The following is a 24413-nucleotide window of genomic DNA, read 5'->3' as shown; positions in this document are numbered from 1 at the left end:
ATCTTCTTCGTAAAAGCTGAAGCTTCCTATGTTTACTTTTAGCCACCAAAAGGATGTATTTCACCTAATTGCTTGTGAGATAATTTGTGGAAGCAGCATGCACTATTAACTCAAAAATATTGGGGAAAAATGCATAAAGTTAACTAACATCTTTTGGGACCTTTCTGAATAAAATTGTTCCCTCTCATTCTCTTTTTCCCCAACAAATGGCTTTAGAAACAAATTATCTTCCTTCCTATATCTAAAATTAGACATGATGAAGAAAAAAGTATGAAAGAATTTTAGTTAACTCGTGAATGATCTTAGTTATGTTATATTCAGTTTTTCTAAACAGAACCATAAAACTGTAGTAGTTACAGGGTAACTCATTTGGGTTTGTTTTAATTCCCTCTTCTTCCATCACAAAGTTACAGAGGAATCATTTAAATGTGCATTACTTTAAATTTGAGAAATAAAAAATCCTCATTTTATGCAGTAAATTATATAGGATATCTCTGTGAAATATTTTGGACATTTTCATTCTTAATGATATGGAAAAATTCATTATCGTGGAGAGTTTATTCTGGATTTTCACAGCGCAATCATAATTCTTTCTTTTTAGGGCAAATCCGATAAATAGTAATTTCCAATTAAAATGTCCATGTTATATTGCTGATAATACTGGGCTAATGGGAAAATTAACAAGTAGAACTAAATGTATTTTCCTGAAAAGGTAATATAAAAATTCATACATGTGACACATGTGTGCTTATTTCTGTGCAGATATGAATGAGCTCAGCAGAGTCTTGGGACCTGGGACCCTTTCACTGAAATGCTTGCACCTGAAAAAACATCTCCTGGAACAGAATGCAAAGAAACTATAAGGGACTAAAAATAACTACAAGCATGTGCAGTTGCAGCAAACTGTGAACAACAAGATGCACAAAGGCCAAAATCCAACTGCTATCTTTGAGGGAGCAAAAGCAGGGGCCTACACAGGACCCCTGCATAGCGCACCACCTAAGGCTACCTCTCCCCAGCGACCCAGTGACTCACAGCTACCCTCAAACCTTTTAAAGGACCAGCTCACCCCACCTCAGACAGCAAGCAAGGAAACCTGTCACTCGTTTTCATATGCTAGTGAGTAGCAGAACTCGGGATAAAGCCCTGTCTGAATTTCTCACCTGGCCTCTTAGCAATTTCTATTGATTAAAGAGTCAAAAAACCCAGTTCCGTAACATGACCACCTTCTAGTTCAATCTGAAGACATACTTATTTTATTGAGTTTTAGATGTCTCAATTCAGAAAATTTTAGAATCACATCAACATATCACCACTGTGATAGAAAAATATATACAAGTGTTCTGATTTGTATAGGTTTCCCACATATTCATTTTTAGATTTTTGCTTTACTACTGTATTTAAGATAAATAAAGCTTCTTCCAGGACAACAGTACAGCTCTTTTTAATTGTCTTTATATAAAAGGGAAAAAATGCTTTATTATTTTGCCTATTACTAAGAGCCAAACATGTTAATTCATACTCTTAAATTATGTCTTAATTTAATTTATGAATTATCTACAGAGGTAATACATCATATGATTTATATTACAAAGATAATGCAAATCCAAGAATATAATACAATTTGACTTTTATTTTCAAATTTATTTTTTTAAACAATTTCATTTTTCTATGGTTTTGTGATACAGTTGAGCTGGTTGTGTGCACAACACATGCACACATATGAATTTGTGCATATAAAGTATGGATAAAGGTTAGAAACAAAGAGTTATAATTTTATGCCAAAGCTGTGCTGACATAAAAAAAAGTACTGAACTAATCTCTCCCCTGTTCTCTGTCTTCCCATTTGCAAATGTACAACAGCATGCATCAACAGACCTATCAATTCAGACCTTTAAGAAGGCAAATATAAGAAGAATCATGGCCTTTATTTTAGAGGTTCATATGATTTGATATGATTTTTAGATACATTGTTACACTTTCTTCTCTTTTTATTAGTTGCAATAATGATTTACATAAGTCAGGCTATTCTCAAGACAACTTTTATAATGCATTTTGTCAGAAATATGTATTTAATCCAGTTTTGAATTGCTAAAGTATAATCATGAAAGAAAACAATTTTAAAATATATTAAAACAAGTTGACACTAAATGAATATTTTAAAACTTTATATATGAAGTCCTTTATGCATAAAAATTAATATTATGAATGTAAATAGCAGTAGAATGTGTTCATTTGTGAGTTTTACATATTGAATAAAAATTTGTTGCTTAGGTAGAACCATATAATGTCCCATAGGCATTATGATATATGATATTTCTAAACAAAATGATTCAAATATAACATAAATTTATTCTAATTTACTGTTTAGAAGGAAATATTTAAATTTATTTAAAAGTTATCATTCATACATTATATTTTATAAGTTGTCTTCAAAATAAATAATCTAGTTTGTTTGACAGTCAAGATTAGTAACTGGAAAGTAATAAATAAAATTCATATGTTTTATATGCAAAATGAAAAAAATACATGTGAAATGAGCTTATTAACACTTTCCCAATCATTATAAGTCCAATGATAATCTACAGTTTTATTTCTAGAGAACTAATATTTTAGCTATGAAATTACTCAATATATTATATAACTAACTAAAGAATGAAACAAACTATCTGAAAATATTTGTAGAGATACATACCTGTACATGTGAAGAATTTAGACTCACCCACACTAAGCTCTACTTTGCTAAGTGAAATTGTCACTTGAAGAAGAGCTGAAAGAAAATATTTGAGTAAAATTAATTTTGCTTTTAAGCATGAATGCTAAAATATTAACACATCGTGTCTATATCACATGATCTAAACAGCAATTATTTATCCTCTTATGCTTTTATTACCTATAAAGAGAAATGAAAGTTTTACAAAATACAAATCTAACAAATTATATCTATTATATCATTATACACCTTACAACCAGGGTGTATTCAAAAAGACGTATTCAAGCTCTGTTGAAATTTTGAGAAAATTCACACTCAGACAACTGTTCCATATTCACAGGCTAGGCCTTATGCGTGATACCAGATTGGGCAACAGCTACAGAAAATTTTTGCTCAAAATTTGGAAACTTGCTTAAAAAGAGTATGCCCTACACTACTATTACAATAATTAAAACTTTAAGTTAAGTACTTTTTGACTAACTACTAAAATATTTCCATGAAAGAAGACAAACATGCGGAAGAGAGGGGGTACTACATAAAGAGAGGGGAATAAATTTTTCCTTTTTTATTTTTCACAAAATAAATAAGTTAATTGAAATAACCAGAGCAATGGCAATAAAACAGAGAAGATATTCAAAAAGTTTATTGCCAGATTTGGAATAAAACAGCTGAATCTTCTAACATCAGAAGATAATTAAAATTATGATTTAACATAAATTAAAAGATTTATATTTCTAATGATATGGTACACAAGACAGTGTAACCATGCCCTAAGACACTGTTCCACCATCCTTTGCTCCCAGAAATGCATAGCTAACCTTTTCAGAAAAAAAAGAAAAAACTGACTCTAAAAAGACCCTGATGCTGGGAAAGATTGAAGGCAGGAGGAGAAGGGGGTGACAGAGGATGAGATGGTTGGACAGCATCACTGACTGGATGGACATGAGTTTGAACAAGTTCCAGCAGTTGGTGATGGACAGGGAAGCCTAGTGTGCTTTAATCCATGGGGTCCCAAAGAGTCAGACACGACTGAGCGACTGAACTGAACTGAACTGAACCTTTTCAGGAAAGTAATGGTGCTTCAAAGGAAAAAAAAATGAAGAAAAATCTGAAAATTAGAGTACAAGTATACATTGGGAATTTGTGGATCACAGTAACTGAAAGGCTCAAAGATTGCAGAGGATGGATTCAAGCTTGCCAAGAAGAGGGGATGCTAAAGAACATCACCAAACACTGGACCAGAATAAGATTCACCCTTAGTGTTAAGAAGGGTATAGAATAAACTAGCCCACTGGCAAAAGGGAATGACAAGGATAGTTGGCTCTTCTGGCCTGTATAAAGGAAAAATGTTTCTCCTTAAAGAGGTTAACCATGGTTCTAGCATATCCTAGATTTGGAATTTTGAAACTGCAAATATATGTTCTTTGGGAAACCCCAAGCTGAAAATTAACTTATAAAGCTGTTTCACATGTAGGGCTCACAGCTACGTGACAGAAGCAAACACAAAATCCCTTCATAATTGGTCCCGACTCCACAAGATTTTCATAAATGGACCTCTATTCAACCTTAATTCAAACTATGACATTAAAAAATACATGGTGAAATAAGGTACTGTGAGCACGAATTAGTTGAAATAACCTAGAAGAGAAATATACCCATGAAATTTCAAAAAAATAAATTAGACTAAGGATGTAACTAACATACCTATGTTGACAATGTTTAAAGAAATAAAATGTGAAATCAAAAATATGAGAAAATAAGAAAATATTTATCAACCAAAACTTGCCATACATGTTATATAAACTCTTTAAAATAATTCCTTGTATGTCCCATACTTGATTGATGAATCCTTTTTCTGGAAACCTCCCTGAGAAATAGGATGGGCTATATAGCTCTCTTCTCTCCTGTCAGTCTTGGTCCTTTTTATTAATAATTTCATCAATACTCAGAGAGTGCTTATATGATAGGGGCTCAAAAAGTGTCCTAGTAAGTCTAATATTTCAGAGAGAAATATGTTAAGAACAACAAAGAATTAGAATAGGAAGAAAATGAGAATAACCAAGGAAGTGTGTTAGTCATTCAGTCAAGTCTGACTCTTTGTGACCCCGTGAACTGTAGCTGGCCAGGTTCTTCTGTCCATGCGATTTCCCAGGCAAGAATACTAGAGTGTCATTTCCTTCTTTCAGACCCACTATTCGAACACAGGTCTCCCACATTGCAGGTGGATACTCTACCGTCTGAGCCACCAGGTAAGCCCCGAATGAAGGAACAAGAGAGTATCTATTATAAATATTGTCAATTCTGGTGAGAATTGACAGAAGAGGACTTTTTCTTTGGAGAAGTAACTAATCCCCAATGGGGACAATAGAATCAAACTGTAGACAAAGTCAAGGAATTTGAGATCGGCCTCTTAAGAAATTATATCTGTAGAGATGTGTAGAGTTTGAGGCAATCCACAATTCTGGACATGGGACTTTACAAACTGGGAAAGGTTTACTCATACTTATGAACAGAGGGACAGAGGTAGAAAAGAGGTGATATGGTTGGAAGAAAGAAGGGAATTGTGATTTTTCTCATTCTCTATTCACTAGTTATACTTTCTCCTTTAAGATATCATCTTATTTCATGACATCAATTGCCTTTTCTCTTTGGTTCTCCAGTCTATGCTTGTCCATAGTTGAATCCTACAATTTCTAATTCTCAACTCCCATTCAGTTGAATAGCATATTTTAATTTCAAATTCTCCATGTTCAAAATGAACACCTAACCCTTGCATCAAAAATTGCTATTTTTGGTCATCACCAATCAATTGTAAAGTCCTGGATATATAACTTCTGAAATATTACTTGTATGCATTCTTGTTTATTTCCAACACTGTTTCCCTAATACATGCACTCACTTATTTGTAACCTGAGATATTTCTTCTAAGCTGAGACAGTGATGTATCAAATTCTGTATTTCTTTTTCTGACTTCTATATTTTCAATGTTTCTTCCCATGAGAAAATTTCTCAGGTTGCTGCAAGCATACATTTCAAAAACTGTTTAATTCACATGCCTACTCAAAAATCTCCAAAGTGCATTTGTTTTATTCAGTTAATTAGTAATCATGTACATTTTAACGGACAGAAAACTAACTTTCCCAAGCTTATTTCCAATTGTTCCTTAAAACTTTTTTTTATTTTTTCCCTTAATAGTTTTGCAGCTGTAGACAACTACAGTTAATCATCCTCCACTTCCAACTGACTCACACTTACTCACCAATGTGCTTTGTGCAAACTATTTCCTTTGCCATCTCCCTTTCTCTAATCTCCACATGGCTGGCTACATTCTATCTTCAAAATAAAACTAAAATATCAATAACTTTTCAAAATATTCTTGGATAGTTCCATTTATAACATCAACAAATAAATGTCTTTGATCCAGAGGCATGTTCACTAAACAAGTGAAATGTATATTGTTGATAATGATATTCACTTCTCTAGTATGTGTGTTAATTGCTCAGTTGTGTCTGACTCTTTGTGACCTCAAGGATTGTAGCCAGCCAGCCTCCTCTGTCCATGGAAGAATACTGGATTGGGTTGCCAGTTCCTCCTCCAGGGGATCTTCCCAACCCAGGGATCAAACCCCCATCTCCTCTGTCTCTTGCATTGCAGGCAGATTCTTTACCCACTGAGCCATCAAGGAACCCTTCTCTACTATATTTAAATGCAAATTTCTAGAAAGGAAAGCTCATCACCCTCACTTCTATTTCTCCTAAACTAATAATATATATAAACGCATGGCAGAATAATGAAAAAACATTTTACAAAACACTGACAGTATTGGCAATATAAAATTTTGGAATCACTTCACCGACTTAAATTGAGTTTAAAGATAGGCCTTTTGAGAAATGTCTGCCAATTATTACTTAAGCAATTCCCAGTTTGACCTTTGGAGTTTACAGAAAAGACAAAACTTGAAAGATGCAGCCATTTTAAAAGCCAAACACATGCAGGCATTCTAAAAGTTCTGAACAATTTTACACAGATTTGCTAATGGGTATAATAAATAACATATTCATTGCAATAAAATGAAATTAATCTTGAAATTGATTACTTAATTTATACTAAAACACTTGGTTAATTTTCACTCCACACAAACTATCAATTCATCCATTACTCAAGACCATATTTTTATGGACATTTTGGTGACTGGGCACATAGGCTATATATAATAAAAAGACAACACATAATTCTCTAGTTTAATACATATCTAATACATCTCTAGTATAATACATTTCCCAAAGGCTAGATTTACTCTAATTGACCCCCACAGATACATTAAAACATGTGCAGATTAGGAATAAACTTGAAGAACTAAAATTTAAGGTCATGCCTTAATCATTGCTCTAGAGATTTAATATCCTTTTTGGTGACCATTCTTGACCGATGGTCACCTCCCCCAGAGGAAGACACATATGGTACAAAATGACCTCTTCCAGAGTCTTTGCACCTAAATGCCATAAGAAAATGAAATAATCTTCTAATGACAATGTTGTGTTCAGAGAAAATTGGGCAGGATTGATATATTTATATCTAACCAGTTAACTTTGCCTTCATTTCTGATATTTCAATTTAGGCACTAAAAATAAATAAATAAATAGTGAGAGTGGACAGTGAAATGGGGCCTTTATGTCATTCAAAAAAAATATATATATATATAAAATATTTAAAATTTAAATATCTGTTTAGGGTTGGGTGGAATTTGAGTAATAAAATGGCATTCACTGATGCTGAAAAATCCAATCTTGATATTTTACTCTTATTATGTATTGGGAATAGATGTAATACCTTTGAAGAAACTGAGAAAGATATAATGTCACATAGATTGATTCACTTGACATAAGCAACATTATTGATTAAATGATAGAATTACTTAAAAACCAATCAATCAATAATAATTTTGTATTAAAATTGGTATTGGATAGTCAAAATGCCAGTATCTTCACATGAGAGTCTCATTATTTATTTATTTTTTCATTTATTTATATTAGTTGGAGGCTAATTACTTTACAATATTGTAGTGATTTTTGCCATACATTGACATGAATCAGCCATGGATTTACATGTGTTCCCCATCCTGAACCCCCCTCCCACCTCCTTCCCCATCCCATCCCTCTGGGTCATCCCAGTGCACCAGCCCCGAGCACTTGTCTCATGCATCCATCCTGGACTGGTGATCTGTTTCACACTTGATAATATACATGTTTCGATGCTGTTCTCTCAGATCATCCCACCCTCACCTTCTCCCATAGAGTCCAAAAGCTACCAATACAGTACACTAACATATATATATGGAATTTAGAAAGATGGTAACAATAACTCTGTGTGCAAAACAGAAAAAGAGACACAGATGTATAGAGAATCTTATTTAAAGTAAGAAAACATTTTACACTCACAGCCTGAAGAATGCATTCATGATAAATATGTCTTTTTTGAACTACCCTCAAATAAAGAAATGCAGTACTATCTTAAATGTAGAATTGGGTAAACTAAAAATTATTTATCAATATCAGTAAGTATTTATTGAATACATGCATTTTGAAAATCACTCTTTTAAGACGCTATGGTACATAAAATAATATCATAGTTTCTAATGTCAAAGTATTTCTACTTTATTTGGTAAGGCAAAAATACTACATAAAAAGAAGAATGATAAAACAAGATGTGTATCAATTATGGCCGTTATGACATTTATGGTCAAGAAGGCTGCATAGAGGACAATAAAACTTGGGGGGGAAAGCTGGAGTAGATATTTGTAATAGAAGGACAGAAAGAGGATAGCCAATCCAAGTAAGAAATACATGTTGGTGAACATTCCAGTTAAGGCAAAAATGTTCAAGGAATATTCAGGGATTAATTGTTGTTGTTGTTCAATCACTAAGTTGTGTTCCATTTTTTGCGACCCCATGGACTTCAGCATACCAGGCTTCCCTGCCCTTCACTATTTCCTGGCTGTTGTTGCTAAGTCACTTCAGTCGTATCCGACTCTGTGACTCCATAGAAGGCAGCCCACCAGGCTCCCCTGTCCCTGGGATTCTCCAGGCAAGAACACTGGAGTGGGTTGCCATTTCCTTCTCCAATGAATGAAAGTGAGAAGTGAAAGTGAAGTCGCTCAGTTGTGTCCAACTCTTAGCGACCCCATGGACTGCAGCCTACTAGGCTCTTCCATCCATGGGATATTCCAGGCAAGAGTATTAGAGTGGGGCCCCATTGCCTTCTCTGCACTATTTCCTGGAATTTGTTCAAATTCATTTCCATTGATTTGGAGATGCTATCCAAACATCTCATCTTCTGTTGCCGCCTTCTCCTCTTGCCCTAAATCTTTCCCAGCATCAGTGTCTTTCCCAATAGTAGATCAATATGGATGAAGTTGATCTCATGTAGAATTAGGGTCATATATTATAACTGGAGAAATAGTTTTGAAAGTACATTGGAGGACCTAAAAAGTCATGGTAAAATTTCTGGACTTATATTTTTGTCATTAATTGTAAATAGAAACAAAATTGGCATTTAGTAAAGATTAGTCAGAAGATAAAATAACTGACAACTGAATTTCAGGAAAAAGCACTTTAGGGTATATTATGATGAGTATTGGATTGGCTGTTGGCAAAGAACATAGAAAGGTAGGAAACGAAGGAACAGCAACAAAGAAGTCAAAATAAGAATTACCTCTGGATCAACTAGAACATTACTGAAAATGGGAAAAAGTAAAAAATGTTAAGGTTTTCTACTTCAGTGAAACAAGCATCAACAACATAAAAAACAATTTCATGAGAATAACTAATGGTGGGGAAAATATGAAGAAAAAATTTTTATCATAAATGAAAATTACTACTCAAAACAGAACCTAGACAACATTGTAACAAAAATTACTGCTATCATAACAAAGTTTAATATTTGTGATTTAAAGAAGCATGCAGATTAAATAGCAGATATTCAAAGGAGATTTTCTTAATTTACAGAAGTAAAATATCATGAAGTCATTGGCATTTCTAGGATCCATCTAGGGACCAAGAGAGCCCGTTGCAATTTGATATAATGTTTAACAGTGACATTTAAAATGGTCAGCTTATCACTTGCAGAAATTTTAAAACTGACAATTTAATTACTCTCCCACATGTCTGATACAAAGCACAGTCGGATTCACTCAAAATTCTAACAGACAGGTACAGATAAATTAAGGCACTGATTTATCTTGGTAGGATGACTTGTATCATTTATCAAGCAAGCAATTTTTTCCCCAGGCTTTCACATCAAGCGGCTTCCCTCATAGCTCAACTGTAATGAATCCGCCTGCAATGCAGGATACCCTGGTTTGATTCCTGGGTCGGGAAGATCTGCTGGAGAAGGAATAGGCTACCCACTCCAGTATTCCTGGGCTTCCCTTGTGGCTTAGCTGGTAAGAATCCGCCTGCAATGTGTGAAACCTGGGTTCAGTCCCTGGGTTGGGAGGATCCCCTGGAAAAGGGAAAGGCTACTGACTCCAGTATTCTGGCCTGAAGAATCCATGAATTCTATAGCCTATGGAGTAGCAAAGAGTCAGACGCGACTGAGTGACTTTCACTTTCACTTTCCACATCAAGGGAGTTAACCAAACTAAGATATCTAGTAACTATAAAACCTTTCAAGGAGTCATTCATAGAAGGATCTTTAAAATTATTGATTATATCGAATGAATATGATTTCCTCATTTTTTTCATTAAAAATATTTTAAAATTGTACCCACTTTGAGCATTATGCCTGCAACTTGCTATTCACTTTTTATTATTGAATTTTCATGTCAATGTATTAAAGCCATCTAAGTATGATCTAGTTGATTCAGTTAAATTACTACAATGGTTATGAAACCTCAGAACCTTTGGAACACTTAAAAGAGAAATATTCTATCATCAAACATTTTAGTAATTTTGATGGCTGTGAACATTTGATCAAAACTATTTTTTTAAATAAATGTTTTCAGCTAAGTTTACCAAGACAAAGGTAAACATTTTAGTGTAATTCCTTTCCATCACTGTGCTTTTTACATATTTGAGCTCAACGGTCTTCAATATTCCCATATTCATTTAGAAAAATATCTCAGTTGTTAGATCATGTGGGTCCTTTTAAGAGCAACTGGTCAGCCTGCTTAATGAGTCTTTTTCTATTGACTTCTTCCTGTTAAGCTATAGACACTACAGTTTCCATTCTAAAAAAAATCAATAATGAAAAAGAAAATAAGACAGTCAAATAATATAAAAAGAAAGACTTTCTTGTCTCTCAGATTACTATGGTATATTTTACTTTGTTTCATTACATTAATTTTCCTTTTTTTTTTTTTTTACTGTGGGTTTAGTCAGTAATATTTTTTTTCATTTATTTATATTAGTTGGAGGCTAATTACTTTACAATATTGTAGTGGTTTCTGCCATACACTGACATGAATCAGCCATGGATTTACATGTGTTCCCCATCCTGAGCCCCCCTCCCACCTCCCTCCCCATCCCACCCCTCTCGGTCATCCTAGTAGGGAAAAAAGAAAATAAAAAAATAAAGGAGAACACTCCAGGTCCCCATTTTTTATTCTAAGACAAGTTACTTTTTACTTTATATTCAACTAATAAGTTTGCTGTTCCTAAGTTCAACCAGAAACTTCTAATTTGCAAATCCAATAACAATTTGCAGATTTCATTTTTTATTTGATTTAATAAAGGATGAGATACTGCTGACTGTGTGGTTTTTTATCTGTCTTATTCTTTGATCCCTAATTCTTGGCTCACTTTACTGCTTATGGTGCTTTTATTTCAGTCTTTTTGGTTATTACACCGCTTTTTACCATATATGCCTTAAGCATTTGGTTTCTTATATCTTTCTTATTTTCTTGGAATTCTATATACCTTCTTCTACTGTGAGTATATTGTTTACTGTGTACGGAGCACTGGTTTAAGCAGTGTACCTAAAATACCTCATTTAATCCTTAAACAGTTCTATTAAGTTGCTATTTCACTCCTATTATAAGCTGAGGCAAAGGATGGTGACATGGTTTACTAAAGGTCACTCATCCAATACATATGGTGAAGTCAGATTTGAATCTAGTGTCTGTGATCTTAACTACTTCCTATACCTTCCACATATTAAAAAAAAAAATGCCCAGTATAATTGAGCCTATTATAAGCCCTCAAACAAAAATCAGCTTCTTTCCTCCCATCATTCTGTCTTCCATATACTGATTATAGATAGAATTTGTATGTACATGTACTATCTTCTCATTATCATTTTAAGGTATAGAAACACATTTCTTAATAACTATTATACTTCTTTACTTAAAAAAAAATATTTCTCAAAGGCAGCATATTAATCTCAGGATATGCTGTCTTATCTCATACTTTATCTCTACTGTAAAGTTTTGCTATTTTTATCTACTGAATCTATCTACTGAAGACTCTCAAGGGTCTTCTCCAACACCACAGTTCAAAGCTGTGGTGTTGGAGAAGACTCTTGAGAGTCCCTTGGACTGCAAGGAGATCCAACTAGTCCATCCTAAAGGAGATCAGTCCTGGGTGTTCATTGGAAGGACTGATGTTGAAGCTGAAACTCCAATAATTTGGCCACCTGATGCAAAGAACTGACTCATTGAAAAGACCCTGATGCTGGGAAAGGTTGAGGGCAGGAGGAGAAGGGGACGACAGAGGATGAGATGGTTGGATGGCATCACCGACTCAAGGGTTTGGGTAGACTCCGGCAGTTGGTGATGGACAGGGAGGTCTGCTGTGTGGCAGTTCACAGGGTCACAGAGTCGGACATGACTGAGCAACTGAACTGAACTGAACTGAAGTTTTGCTATTTTTATCTACTGAATCTATTTTGCCAGGAAAAAAAAAAAAAAACAAACAACAGATATCTAAGGTTCTCTTATCCTTGCCTCTCATTAACAGAAAACTCAACAAGTTCAACTCACTCTTCCTTTAATTATCTCCCAAATCTGCTTCTGTTTTGCATCCTCATTGCTTTAGTTTTAATGTCTCACCACTGCTAGCTTAGTCTAGTGAGTGGTCTGAGGCCTACATTCCAAATTGCAATGGTTGTTTTTATTTGATTCTGGCCCCATCCCTGAAAATCCTGATTCAGTATATCTGGTGTAGGGCCTACGATTTTCTATTTTAAGTAGCTTCTAGGTGCTTACCATTGTTATGTCTAATATAGGTCCAAGTCCAAAACCACCAACCTCAATTAGGAACTTGCTTATAATATAGGATATTCAATTATATCTCATACTGAATGAACCATAATCTATAAAATGAGAAGACCATTCCATGTTTACATTAAGATGTGGTCAATACTGGATTGTGAAAATCCAACATGTTTAATCTTCCTGTTGAGTAGGATAAAATCCAAACTCTTTCACACTTGGCATATAAGATATTTAACAAGCTGGACATGATCTAATTTTATTCAATTTTATTTTCTGACAGTTTCCAAGTATGGGATCAAAACCAGATCAAAACAAAACACACACAATAGGCAACTATCAAGAAATTTTGCAAATAGGGTCTATTTTCCTATTTATTTATTTCTTTCTGAAGTATTCTTTGTATTCAATAGAGGCCTTCTCCTTTGTAATTGTAATAGTGCAACCTTATTACTTTCCATCAAAACCTTATTTGAGTGCTCCTCCAGGAGCAAACCAAACTCTTCATTGCCTGCTCAAATTCTGTAGTATTTCCTTTTAGAGCACCTAAAATATTATAGTGAAATGTATTAATAAGAATTTTATAATTATTTGTAAGTAGAAATTATTCATATGCAATTATATAAATATAACTTGAACAAGAGACTATAAAAACACTATATTCCCTTATAACAAAGACATTATATTCCCTTATTCAAGTTAACTTATTGCTATTTTATTTAAAATTAATGTAAAACCAAGGAAGGCTGTTGTGAGTTTCTATACCATTCCCCAGTAGCAATTAACATATACTCAACTTTGTTCACACATCTATTTCTCCAATGGACCATATGTCACAAGAGAAATCCATTACAATTACTGGGAAATAAAAATAGAAACTGTGTAATGAAGTCTAATTTTTTTTTCTTTGTTTTAGTCAAGTTTCACCTGCTCATAGGATGCCCTTTGTAGAAGTCATGCACCTGGCACTTCAGATAGGAATTCCCAGTGTGAAGTTTCTGCACCTAACACCTTAGCTTCAATGACCCTGTGCAGAAATGTTGCACCCAGCACTTTGATCTGGAGTGCCCTGAGCAACATAAGTGTGCCCAAGAGACAAGAATACCACTCTTCTCTCCTGATGACAAGAATCCTATAAAGCATCCCTGCCAATGAACTTGGCAGGATACTTGGGAACTTGGGAAGAGTGGATACTCTAGAGCAGGAGTGCCCAACCCACTGGTCCACAGCCTTTTAGGAACCAAATCACACAGTAGGAAGTGAGTGGTGTGGCAACAAGTAAAGCTTCATCTGCCACTCTCCATCATTCCCCCATGGTTCACACTACTGCCTGAACCACACACCTACCACTGGTGAAAAAATTATCTTCCATGAAACCGGTCCCTGGAGCCAAAATACTGGGAAACGCTGCTCTAGAGAAGGAGTTCATACATCTATATTCTCTGATCAAAGAATAAAGCTTTCCTTTGCTTTTGAACAAAACTTGGTCTCTTCTATTGGCACAAGCAACATCAGGAAGAAGGAACTCTTGCTGGGGACAACTCATTGGAGGTTTGGGGGAGAAGATTAGAAATATACTTTTGGTGAGCCAGGTGGGACTGACTGTGGCTCTTCTCCCTGCACCCACCCTTTAGACTCCAGACATGCTCAGGCCTCAGAGGGAGGATGGCTAAGGCTTTGGCACTTGGATGACTTCTATTGTGGTCACTGAAGAATCCATTAATAGTTCAGTGCTGGTTCCAAATTTCCCAAACCAGCAGTCTTACTTGGGTCAAATCTATAGCATTTGCGTGCCAACAAATCACTCTAACTCTTCCCTCAATAGTTAGATTTCTAAATTAAATCATTTTACAACCAGAACTGCAATGCCAAAGACAAAAGAAATGGGATGGCATTCCTTGTCTAGCTTTTTATGGTCTTATATCAGAACACAGGCCTTTAAAATGGACATGGTCTCTCCTCCACTGAGATAATAGCAAAGGAGACTAAGCCTCTACCAGTCCTTGACCTGTCCCCTGATGACTTTCTGGTATGAAAGGAGTTCCTTTCATACCAGCCCCCCTCTCTCAGAAAGTACATGAAGTGGGAATAATTACCAGCCAGTGTCCAACAACCCATGGAAAATACTCCCTTTAAGATAAGTCTCTGAGAGAGAAGGGCTCATCCACATACCTATCCCATTTACCACTTCTGATCTGTATACCCAGAAAAGTCACATTGAGGGGTTGAGGGAAGAAAAGCATATCTGCATCTGATTAGAGGAAACTTTCATACCCATGACCCCACCTGGGCTGAGATTCAGAGCCTCCTAAATGCACTCCTAAGAGGGGAAGAAAAGGTCATAACATTTTGAAAAGCCCAAGGGGAAACAGAGAGAATAGAAGCAATGAAGGCCATCCCATTTACAGACCAGAGAATCAAGTAGTCCCAGGTAACAAACCCAACTGGGACCACCAAGACAATGGATAAAGGGGTAGAAGACAGAGGCTGATCCATTACAAATACACTGTCTAAAGGGAAGCTAGGCAGGAGGGAAAAAACAAAACAAAACAAAACCTGTTAATCAGAAAAAGAAAAAGGAAATCAATCAGCAGCCAATGGAAAACCCTTCCGCATTCCTAGAGAGCTCGAGAAATGCCTCTGAATCTATACTCCCGACCCTTAGTCATGGGAAGGGAATGCAACCCTGAAGTCCTATTTTATTTCCAAAATATTAAAGGCAAACTTCAGAAACTGGAAATACAATCAGACACTCCTCTCTTTTGTCTGGTGGAGGTCACCTACCAAGTGTGTAACAGCTGAGATATAGAGGAAGAAAAGTCAGAGGATAAAAATTAGAGGCAAGCCTGCCTACTGGCAGTTGATGGTTGGCACAGGAATCTGAACTAACCACCCACAGAAACTCTCATCTACAGTGAGTGACCCTCAATTCCCACCAAGGAATAGCCAGTCAAGGAAACGAGGAGCCAATCAGAGTGTCACGTGTAAACAAGAGGAACACTGGAAGGAAGAATTCCCTCATCACCCCCAAAGGGGGATGGCAACAGCAGATTCTAGCCAGATTCTTAAAGTCATATGTGCCACGTGCTCAGTCATCTCTGGCTCGTTGTGGCCCCCAGGGACTGTCACCTGCCAGGATCCTATGTCCACTGAATTTTCCAGGCGAGAATACTGGAGTGGATTGCCATTTCCTACTCCAGGGAATCTTCCCTATGAGTGATCAAACCAGAGTCTTCTGAACTCCTGCATAGCAGGTGGACTCTTTACCTGCTAAACCATCGGAGAAGCCCCAAAGTAAGATGGTCCTCAAAGTCAGATGGTCCAAATAGACAGAGAATAATTGGACCAGGAGGCTCCTGAGCTAGCACTCCAACTGACCCCCAAAGAGCCCAGAATGACATTGGACATCCAACTTAGTCAACACCGGTGCCACTTACTTGGTTACGAACAACAGATCAGACAAACTCTGTCACAAGAGCTGTGAGCCATTAGGAAGCAAATTAGATGAATACATTCTCACCCATTCCTTCCCATATGTTCCCTAATGCCCTATACCCCTGCTAGAAGGAATATATTATATAAATTGGAAGCTAATATTCACCTATTGGGAGATAAACTAAAGATTGGTGTTCCCCTAGACATGGGACACAAGATGATAATGTTAATGGCTGAGGACAAACCTCCCAGGACAAAGCAAGTTGATCTCACAGGAGTAAATCCCAAGTCTGGGTCTAGGGATGGGTAGGAAGAGCTATGGTCTCTCTTGTGATAGTCCATGGACTAAAACCTGGACATATGATCCAAGAGAAAACAGTACACTGTCCACTGAGAGGCCTTACTGATCACTGCCCCTATTATACAGGGCCTAATTGACCAGGGTCTTACTAGGCCATGCCAATCATCCAATTAAACCCTCATTTGCCCTATAGAGAAGCCCAATGGGGTATACTGGATGATACAGGACCACAGGACAGTCAATTAAGCTACCAAAATATACATTCAGTAGTTCCCAATCATTATACCTTCTGACCACTCTACTGTTCACCAGGACCTGGTGTTCTGTATTAAATTTAAAATATGCCTTCTTCTATATTATTTAACAATACTGTTAAATACAGCCACAAGGGTTCAAAAACTCACTCTGTCTTTGAGGAAATTTTTAGTTAAGATGACCTAAAACTGAGTTCCCTCACTCAGTCTGTAGATGAAATTATGATCGCCAATCTCACTAGGAAGATCTCTGACAAAAATGCTGTAACTCCTCTGAACCACCTAGCTAATGAAGGATATAGGGTGGTCAAGAAAAAGACCCAAACACCACGAACCAGGATGATCCACGAAGGTTTCATTCTCACAGAAGGTCAGAGACACCTACCCCAAGAAAGGAAGGAAGACCTTTTCAGGCTCACCCCTCCTAAAGCTAGCAGGCAGCTTAAGGATATCCAGGGAATGCCTGAGTTTTGACATATCTGGAACCCTAACTACGATCTAATAGTTAGGTCTCTATAGGAAAAGTTGAAAGGAAAGGATGGTGATCCTTTTTAAAGGAAATTCCAAATGTGAAAGGACCTTTCAAGAATTTTAAAAGAAAAAAAAAAGGTCATTACTTCAGTTATTCTGCAGATCAAAACTAAAATGAGGTATCATTTCACATTTGGCAGGATGACCATCATCAAAAAGATCTACAAACAATAAATGCTGGAGAGGGTGTGGAGAAAGGGAACCCCCTTCCACTGTTGGTAATAATTTAAATTGATACAATCACTATGGAGAACACTATGGAGATTCCTTAACAAAACTAAGAATTAAACTATCATATGACCCAGCAACCCCACTACTGGGCAAATATCCTGAGAAAACCACAATTAAAAAAGAAACATGTACCCCAATGTTCACTGCAGCACTATTTATAATAGCTAGGACAGAGAATCAACATAGATATCCATTGACAGATGAACAGATAAAGAAGATGTGGTACATATATACCATTACTCAGCCATAAAAAGGAAGGAAATTGGGTCATTTGTAGTGATGTGGATGAACCCAGGATCTGCCATACAGAGTAAAGTAGGTCAGAAAGACAACACAAATATCATGCATATTAATACCGGTATTTGAAATGTAGAAAAATGGTAGTGGTGAACCTATTTGCAAGACAGGAACGGAGACACAGATGGAGAGAATGGACCTGTGGACATGGCCGAAAGGAAAGGGAGCAGCATTGACATATATACACTGCTATATGTAAAATAGATAACTGGTCAGAAGTTGCTGTATACTACAGGAAGCTCAAGTCAGTGCTCTGTGAGAATCTAAGGGGTGGGACGGGTGTGGGGTGGGAGGGAGGCTCAAGAGGGAAGGGGTACATGTACACATATAGCTGATTCACATTGTTATTTGGCAGAAACTGACATAACATTGTAAAGCAATTATACTCCAATTTTAAAAAAAAATTAAATGAATTTGAAAGCCATTACTTCAGGTCCCTTCCCTGGCCCTCCCATATTTAGCTAAATCCTTTGACCAAAAAAATCACCAAAATGTGACCAGGAAGACCGAGCCCCAGCAGTGAACCTCCATGTCAAGGCACTCTTCTCTACAGGCAAAGGTCACAAATATATTCATATTTAGGGAAAAAATTGACATCTGACCATTACTCTAGCTAACATTTGGGCCATGCACCCTAAATTGTCTGATGAACATTGTCTCTAAAAAGTTAGACCAATGGTGGTTGCTCAGGAGGACAAACATCTAGGGCTGAGGTCTGCTGACAATGAAACCATCAAATGGCACCTAGGGAGAAATTCCATTCCTATATCTGGTGTTATGACGACCCCTGAAATCAACAGGGGGCAGTTACAGAAGAGGAACTTTCATCCCTTAAGAATGAGGAACAGGACAAAGACAGAAAGGGGATTTGTCCCTGGCAAGGCCCATTAACAACTGCCAGAGAATAAAAACAGAATCTGGGTAATAAAATCAAGTCTAACCTTTCTCTCTCTCTCTCTCTCTTTTTTTCCCTTTGCACTTAGTCATAGTTTCTCTTGGTTACAGTGTGTTGCATGCTAGGCCTCTCCCCTCGCCTTTCAGACCAGAGTTCCTTCTGCTCTAAGGACTGATATCTCAGCTCAGGAACCAGATTTAGAAACTGTGCAGGGCGTTCAATCCAAGATGGCGGCAGCGGGTTTTGTATAAGGACTCTGTGCCTGGCATTGTGATCTGGGGTCTGTGATCAGCTGTCCACACCTGAATTGGCCTCCAGAGATTTCTGTCCCCTCCCCTCACTGGCGAGATCCCTACAAAGCAGCCACATCCACAGCCTGTTAGGAGAGCCAGTGCTCTCGGGTGCTAAGTGCTTGCTAAGTCACTTCAGTAGCGTCTGATTCTATGCAACCCTATGCACCATAGCCTGCCAGGCTCCTCTGTCCATGGGATTGTCCAGGCAAGAATTCTGGAGTGGGTTGCTATGCCCTCCTCCAGGTGATCCAACCTGTGTCTCTTAGGTCTTCTGCATTGGCAGGAAGGTTCTTTACCACTGGTGCCACGTGGGAAGCCCCAGATGCTCTAAAGCAGGTATCTAATGTCTGATGCTCTGAAGTGGAGCTGATGTAATAACAACAGAAATAAAGTGCACAGTAAATGTAATGCACTTGAGTCACCCCGAATACATACCCCTCGACCCTGTCTGTGGAAAAATTTTCTTCCACAAAATCAGTCCCTGGTGCCAAAAAGATTGGGGACAGCTTCTCTAGAGCAGAAGCCCACACCACTCCATTCTCTGATGAGAGAATAAAATGCCCTCCTTTACATCTGAACCAAAATCAATCTTCTAGAGGGGCAAGTAACATGAGGCAAAAGAGCCTTGTTGAGCGCTGACGTGGGAGAGTGCATGACATATATAGTCTCAGAAAAAGAGAACATGTCTTATCCATCTTTGTCATCCACCCAGCACGGGATCTGGAAGGTAGTCCATGCTTAAAATACACATACATAAATGAAGTGATACTATGGCAAACAAACAAAAAACAATGAAAAATTTCTTATTCATATCACTCCATGAATGTTTCTGTTGCTTGAATCCAATAAAGAGCAGCTTTAAATCTGTTTTACTCTCAGTAGTCTATTTCATTTTTGAGAATTATATCTTGCTAAATTTATTTTTTAAATTTGCATGTATTAGATTAGAGATATATTAAGTGAAAAAGTTCTGCTACCATGCATTATTCAATAATCATGTGTTTGCTTTAAATTCAAACACACTTTTCACATATAAACATAAAAATGTATAAAATATCATCCAAATGACTGCTACTTAAAAACTAACAGATGTTCAAAAGAGGCTATGTGGTTGAAAATAAAGGGCAAATGTGGTAAAAAGAAAGAAGCAACTAAAATTGAATATGAGAAGTCCTGTACAAATGTGTCAAGAAATGATGAGCTTGGGAAGACCAAAATGGTGGGGCAAAATATTTATGATCAATATACTATCACCTGTCACTGAACCACAGCACTGGATGAAAATCAATTACCTACATATTAAGACTCTCCCACATGTCAAGAACTTAAGAACCTGGGCTTACTAAGAAATTAAAGTGAGTACATAATAACAGAGAGGAAAAGTGAAGTGAAGTTCATGCTGATTTGAATATAATTTTGTTTTGAAAACCAAAAAAAAAAATCATTTTTTTTCTTAAAGTACATTGTTTGGAATTAAATAGCATGCAATAAGTTAGGAAGGAGATATAAAGTTTAAAACTCCAAACCTAATTTAAATAATTTTCTTGTATAGAAATGCTCAGCAAAATAATATATTAATAAAAAGAGAACAACTGTAGATGATGCTTTAACGGTTATAACACAGGAAGCAATAAGACCACTTGTCCCATATTTTAAAATCAGTCCTTTTGATTAGTTCATTTAAAGTAAATGAACATAGAAAATATCCCTTTATGTCAATCAGGCTAGAGGATGTTCTCTGAGTGATGAGTGAAGCAATTTGTGCTCACATGGCATCAGGGCCAGCAGTCCATAATAAGACCAGGAAGAGCTCACTCATCACTTATTTTGAGTGTGACACTTAATTAAAACTAAAATATCATGAAGTGGTAGCTAAGTCCAAGTTCTACATCTAATCCAAGTTTATTTCAACAGACACCACTTAGACATGTAAGTTATTAGCTGCCTGATGAAACCAGCAAAGAACATCAGGCAAATTTTGAACCACTGCTAACATTATGCATTAATAAATTAAATTATGGGAGAGTGTTTGCATTGGAATCAGTTCCTATGTCTCTGGATGCCTACATAAGGGCTTTGTCTACTCCAAGTGTGTGGAGTTTCTCTCCAGTTTAAGGCTAGCTTAAATCTTATTTATAACCCTGACAAATCAGAACTCAAACATCTGTTATACAACAGTTCAGCCAGAATATTTTGCCTCCCTGAGTGATACTATAGCAAGAGCTATTCAAAACTTACCTTGCTTGCCAGCCTATCTTGATATAAATTGTCAGAAAATGTGAAACCCATCAGCCTATTGCAAATGCTACTATGAAACAGTGCAGGAAAAAAAAACAAAAAACACATCTTCCTCAGTTTTAGGAACAAAAATGTTTTCAAGCAGAAGCACTAAAATGAGAAGCCAATGAAAGATGTCACCCTTAATGTGAGAGGATACTAATTTCCTCTGCATAGTGCGAATCATAAAACTCCTATAGAACATGTGCACATTATGTAATAAAAGTCCAAAATATTTCTATACACTTCTTTGAAGTAACCAATTTTTGAAAAAAGAAGTACAAGGCATGAGCCATATTTTTGTTTTGTAAATTTTCAGTAGCACCTGGTAACAATGAATTACAAGAATAAGATTGATGTTTATAATTTATGCAATGATTTATTCATTGAGTTGTTCACTCAGTAAACATGTATGGAAAGACTGAGCCGATTTGCTTGAACACATACATAAAGTTTGCTATTATATAACTACATTGATAATTTCACAAAGCTGAAAAATTTCCACTTTCATGAAATAAGAGGTTGATAAATTTTAAAAGCCAACAGCAGTCCTATTTCTTAGGCTTCCAAGTCAGTTGTAGCATAACTATATTTTATGACCAGGGGCATTTATACTCAGTTTAATAGTAAGTATTACCAAAAAAAAGCATATTTTACAAAAGATGTATATATAGAGATATGAAGGTAATACTGGAGAAATTTTAAAAGGGCAAATTAGTTTTGATGGTTAAATATAGATAAGCTCTTTCTTCCCCCAGTAAAAGCATTTTAGGATCTCAGAATCTTATATTATTATATCCTGAAGGTGCCTATAGTATTTCTGTTGCAGCAATCTCAGGTCATAGGTGAGAAGAGTATCCAGAAGGTTTACGTGTTTCTGATCTTCAGGATAATTCAGAGGTGGATTGATGCTTTAAGTACTAATTTCAAGCCTGAACTAAACTGGGACCGAACCTGGGTCTCCCACACTGCAGGCAGACCTTTACCATCTGAGCCACCAGGGAAACCCACGCATGCTAAGTTGCATCAGTCATGTCTCAACTCCGTGTGACCCTCTGGACTCTAACCTGCCAGGCTCCTCTGTCTGTGGAATTCTCCACATGAGAGTATTGAAGTGGGTTGCCATGCCCTTCTCCATGGGATCTTCCTGACCCAAGAATGGAACCTGCACCTCTTACGTCTCCTGCATTGGCAGTTGGGTTCTTTACCACTAGCGCCACCTAATTTTAGATCTCCAAAATTATTGTGCTATTCTGTTGAAGAATTTGAGGGTAGGAGCAGGTTGGTTACCTCTTCAAAATGGAGGAAAAGAATCAGGGATAGGAAGGAGAAGATAACTTACCCCTTCTCCCACATTTCTGAGTGAATCTGAGTGAAGAGAGATGAGAATTTTGGACTTGCCAGGATGCATAGTTTTATAGCATGATTTCCTGGCTTGGGATAAAATAATAGAGATGTTCCACAAATTGAAAGGAAGGCTAAAATCAGGGACATTAGAGCTCACAATTGTGTGTGCCCTGTGTGTGGAGAGGAAAGGGACTCTACAGAAAGAAGGTATGTGTCAACCTTAGACAGCAAAGGAAAAAAAAAATCAGTGAGGCATAGCCAGTACAAAAGAGAACCAGAGATAGTATTACCCTTTTGTCCCTGACTCCTGTGTGTTGTGGGAAGGTGTAACGCCAGAAACAGAAAGTCTTATGAAACAGAAAGTAGCTTTGCCATTAGGCTTGCTGTGGGGGCTCCCTGATGAGAGGTAAATCCAAGGGTAGGATAGAAAATGTAGATTAACTCTGAGAAGTCAACAGTACCAACAGCAACTGAGGTGGCGATGAGGCAACATGAGAGAAGCCCTTGCCCCTGACCAAGTCATGAGTACAGACCACATACTTGCCAGTCATTTATTTTAAGATACCAGTTTAAAAGGTCAGGAGCCCAAAACAAAACAAAACAAAACAACAAAAAAATAAACCAGAAAACAACAAAACACTCAATTCCTCAAAAAATAAAATTAAAAAAAAATTTAAAAACCTGCAACTGAAGCCAAGACCAGAAAATAAGCATTTACCATAGCAGTCTCCACCCAACAATGATATCTGTGCATGTTCACTTGCTCAGTCATGTCCAACTCTTTGTGACCCTATGGACTATAGCCTGCCTGGCTCCTCTGTCCATGGGATTTTCAGGCAAGAATACTGGAGTGGGTCTATTTCCTTCACCAGGGGATTTTCCTGACCCAGGGATCGAACCCACATCTTCGGCATCTCCTGCATTGGCAGGCAGATTCTTTACAACTGAACAACCTGGGAAGCCCAACAATGATGACTGGCATGCTAAAATTCCCAGTCCTACGAGAAAGCTTTAAACTTTGTGGATATATGCACAAAAAATTCAATAATTCCTGGTGCTGATTTCCACAATAATCTATTTCTCTGGTGAATGGTAGGAAACTTGGTACCCCTCAAATTGGTATAAAATTTGAAATTTTATTTTTATGAAAAAAAAAGTTTACTGCTCCAGTCACTATATGTGGAAAACTATGGACTAGACAAAGGTTATTGTAATAAATATAGACTTCAAATAACCAAATTTCTAAATCAATACTAAGAAAAATTACAATATTATCAAAGTGATTCATTTCTGTCAAACTAGTATGGTGATAAACACAGATTACTGTATCTTACATGCTTCAAATTCTGTCACATGGAAGTATGACTCTTTCCCCAACTGGTCCCCCAGGAGAGTTGCTATATATATGCCAGAAATCTCAGAATTGTTTCACCCAACCCTTTTTCTCCAGCATGGCAAGCTGACAAGCCTCTATTCCTTATCTTCCCTTTGATCTTCCAGAATTAAGTTGTTTTCCTTTCTTTCCCTTTCCTTGCACCCAAGGCTCCTTGAGCATCCCACTCTAATTAACCACATATACAGGGTAATTATTTGTTTATATGGTCCTATCTCTAACTACAATACAATTTGCTC

General features: G+C 36.7%; 1 protein-coding gene across 2 annotated transcripts in view; it reads right to left on the bottom strand.

Moving 5' to 3' along the window:
• NCAM2 (neural cell adhesion molecule 2) overlaps nt 1–24413 on the bottom strand; it is a 545626-nt gene that overhangs the window by 226879 nt on the left and 294334 nt on the right. For both annotated transcript variants that reach the window (XM_070455106.1, XM_070455107.1), the window contains exon 2: nt 2696–2770. In XM_070455106.1, the coding sequence (XP_070311207.1) occupies nt 2696–2770 (75 nt within the window). The remainder of the gene's footprint in view (nt 1–2695; nt 2771–24413) is intronic.

This window comes from Odocoileus virginianus, chromosome 25 (assembly GCF_023699985.2).
Source record: "Odocoileus virginianus isolate 20LAN1187 ecotype Illinois chromosome 25, Ovbor_1.2, whole genome shotgun sequence".
Classification (NCBI taxonomy): domain Eukaryota; kingdom Metazoa; phylum Chordata; class Mammalia; order Artiodactyla; family Cervidae; genus Odocoileus; species Odocoileus virginianus.
Note: the sequence above shows the minus strand (reverse complement) of the source record. Positions and strands in the feature narration are given on the sequence as shown.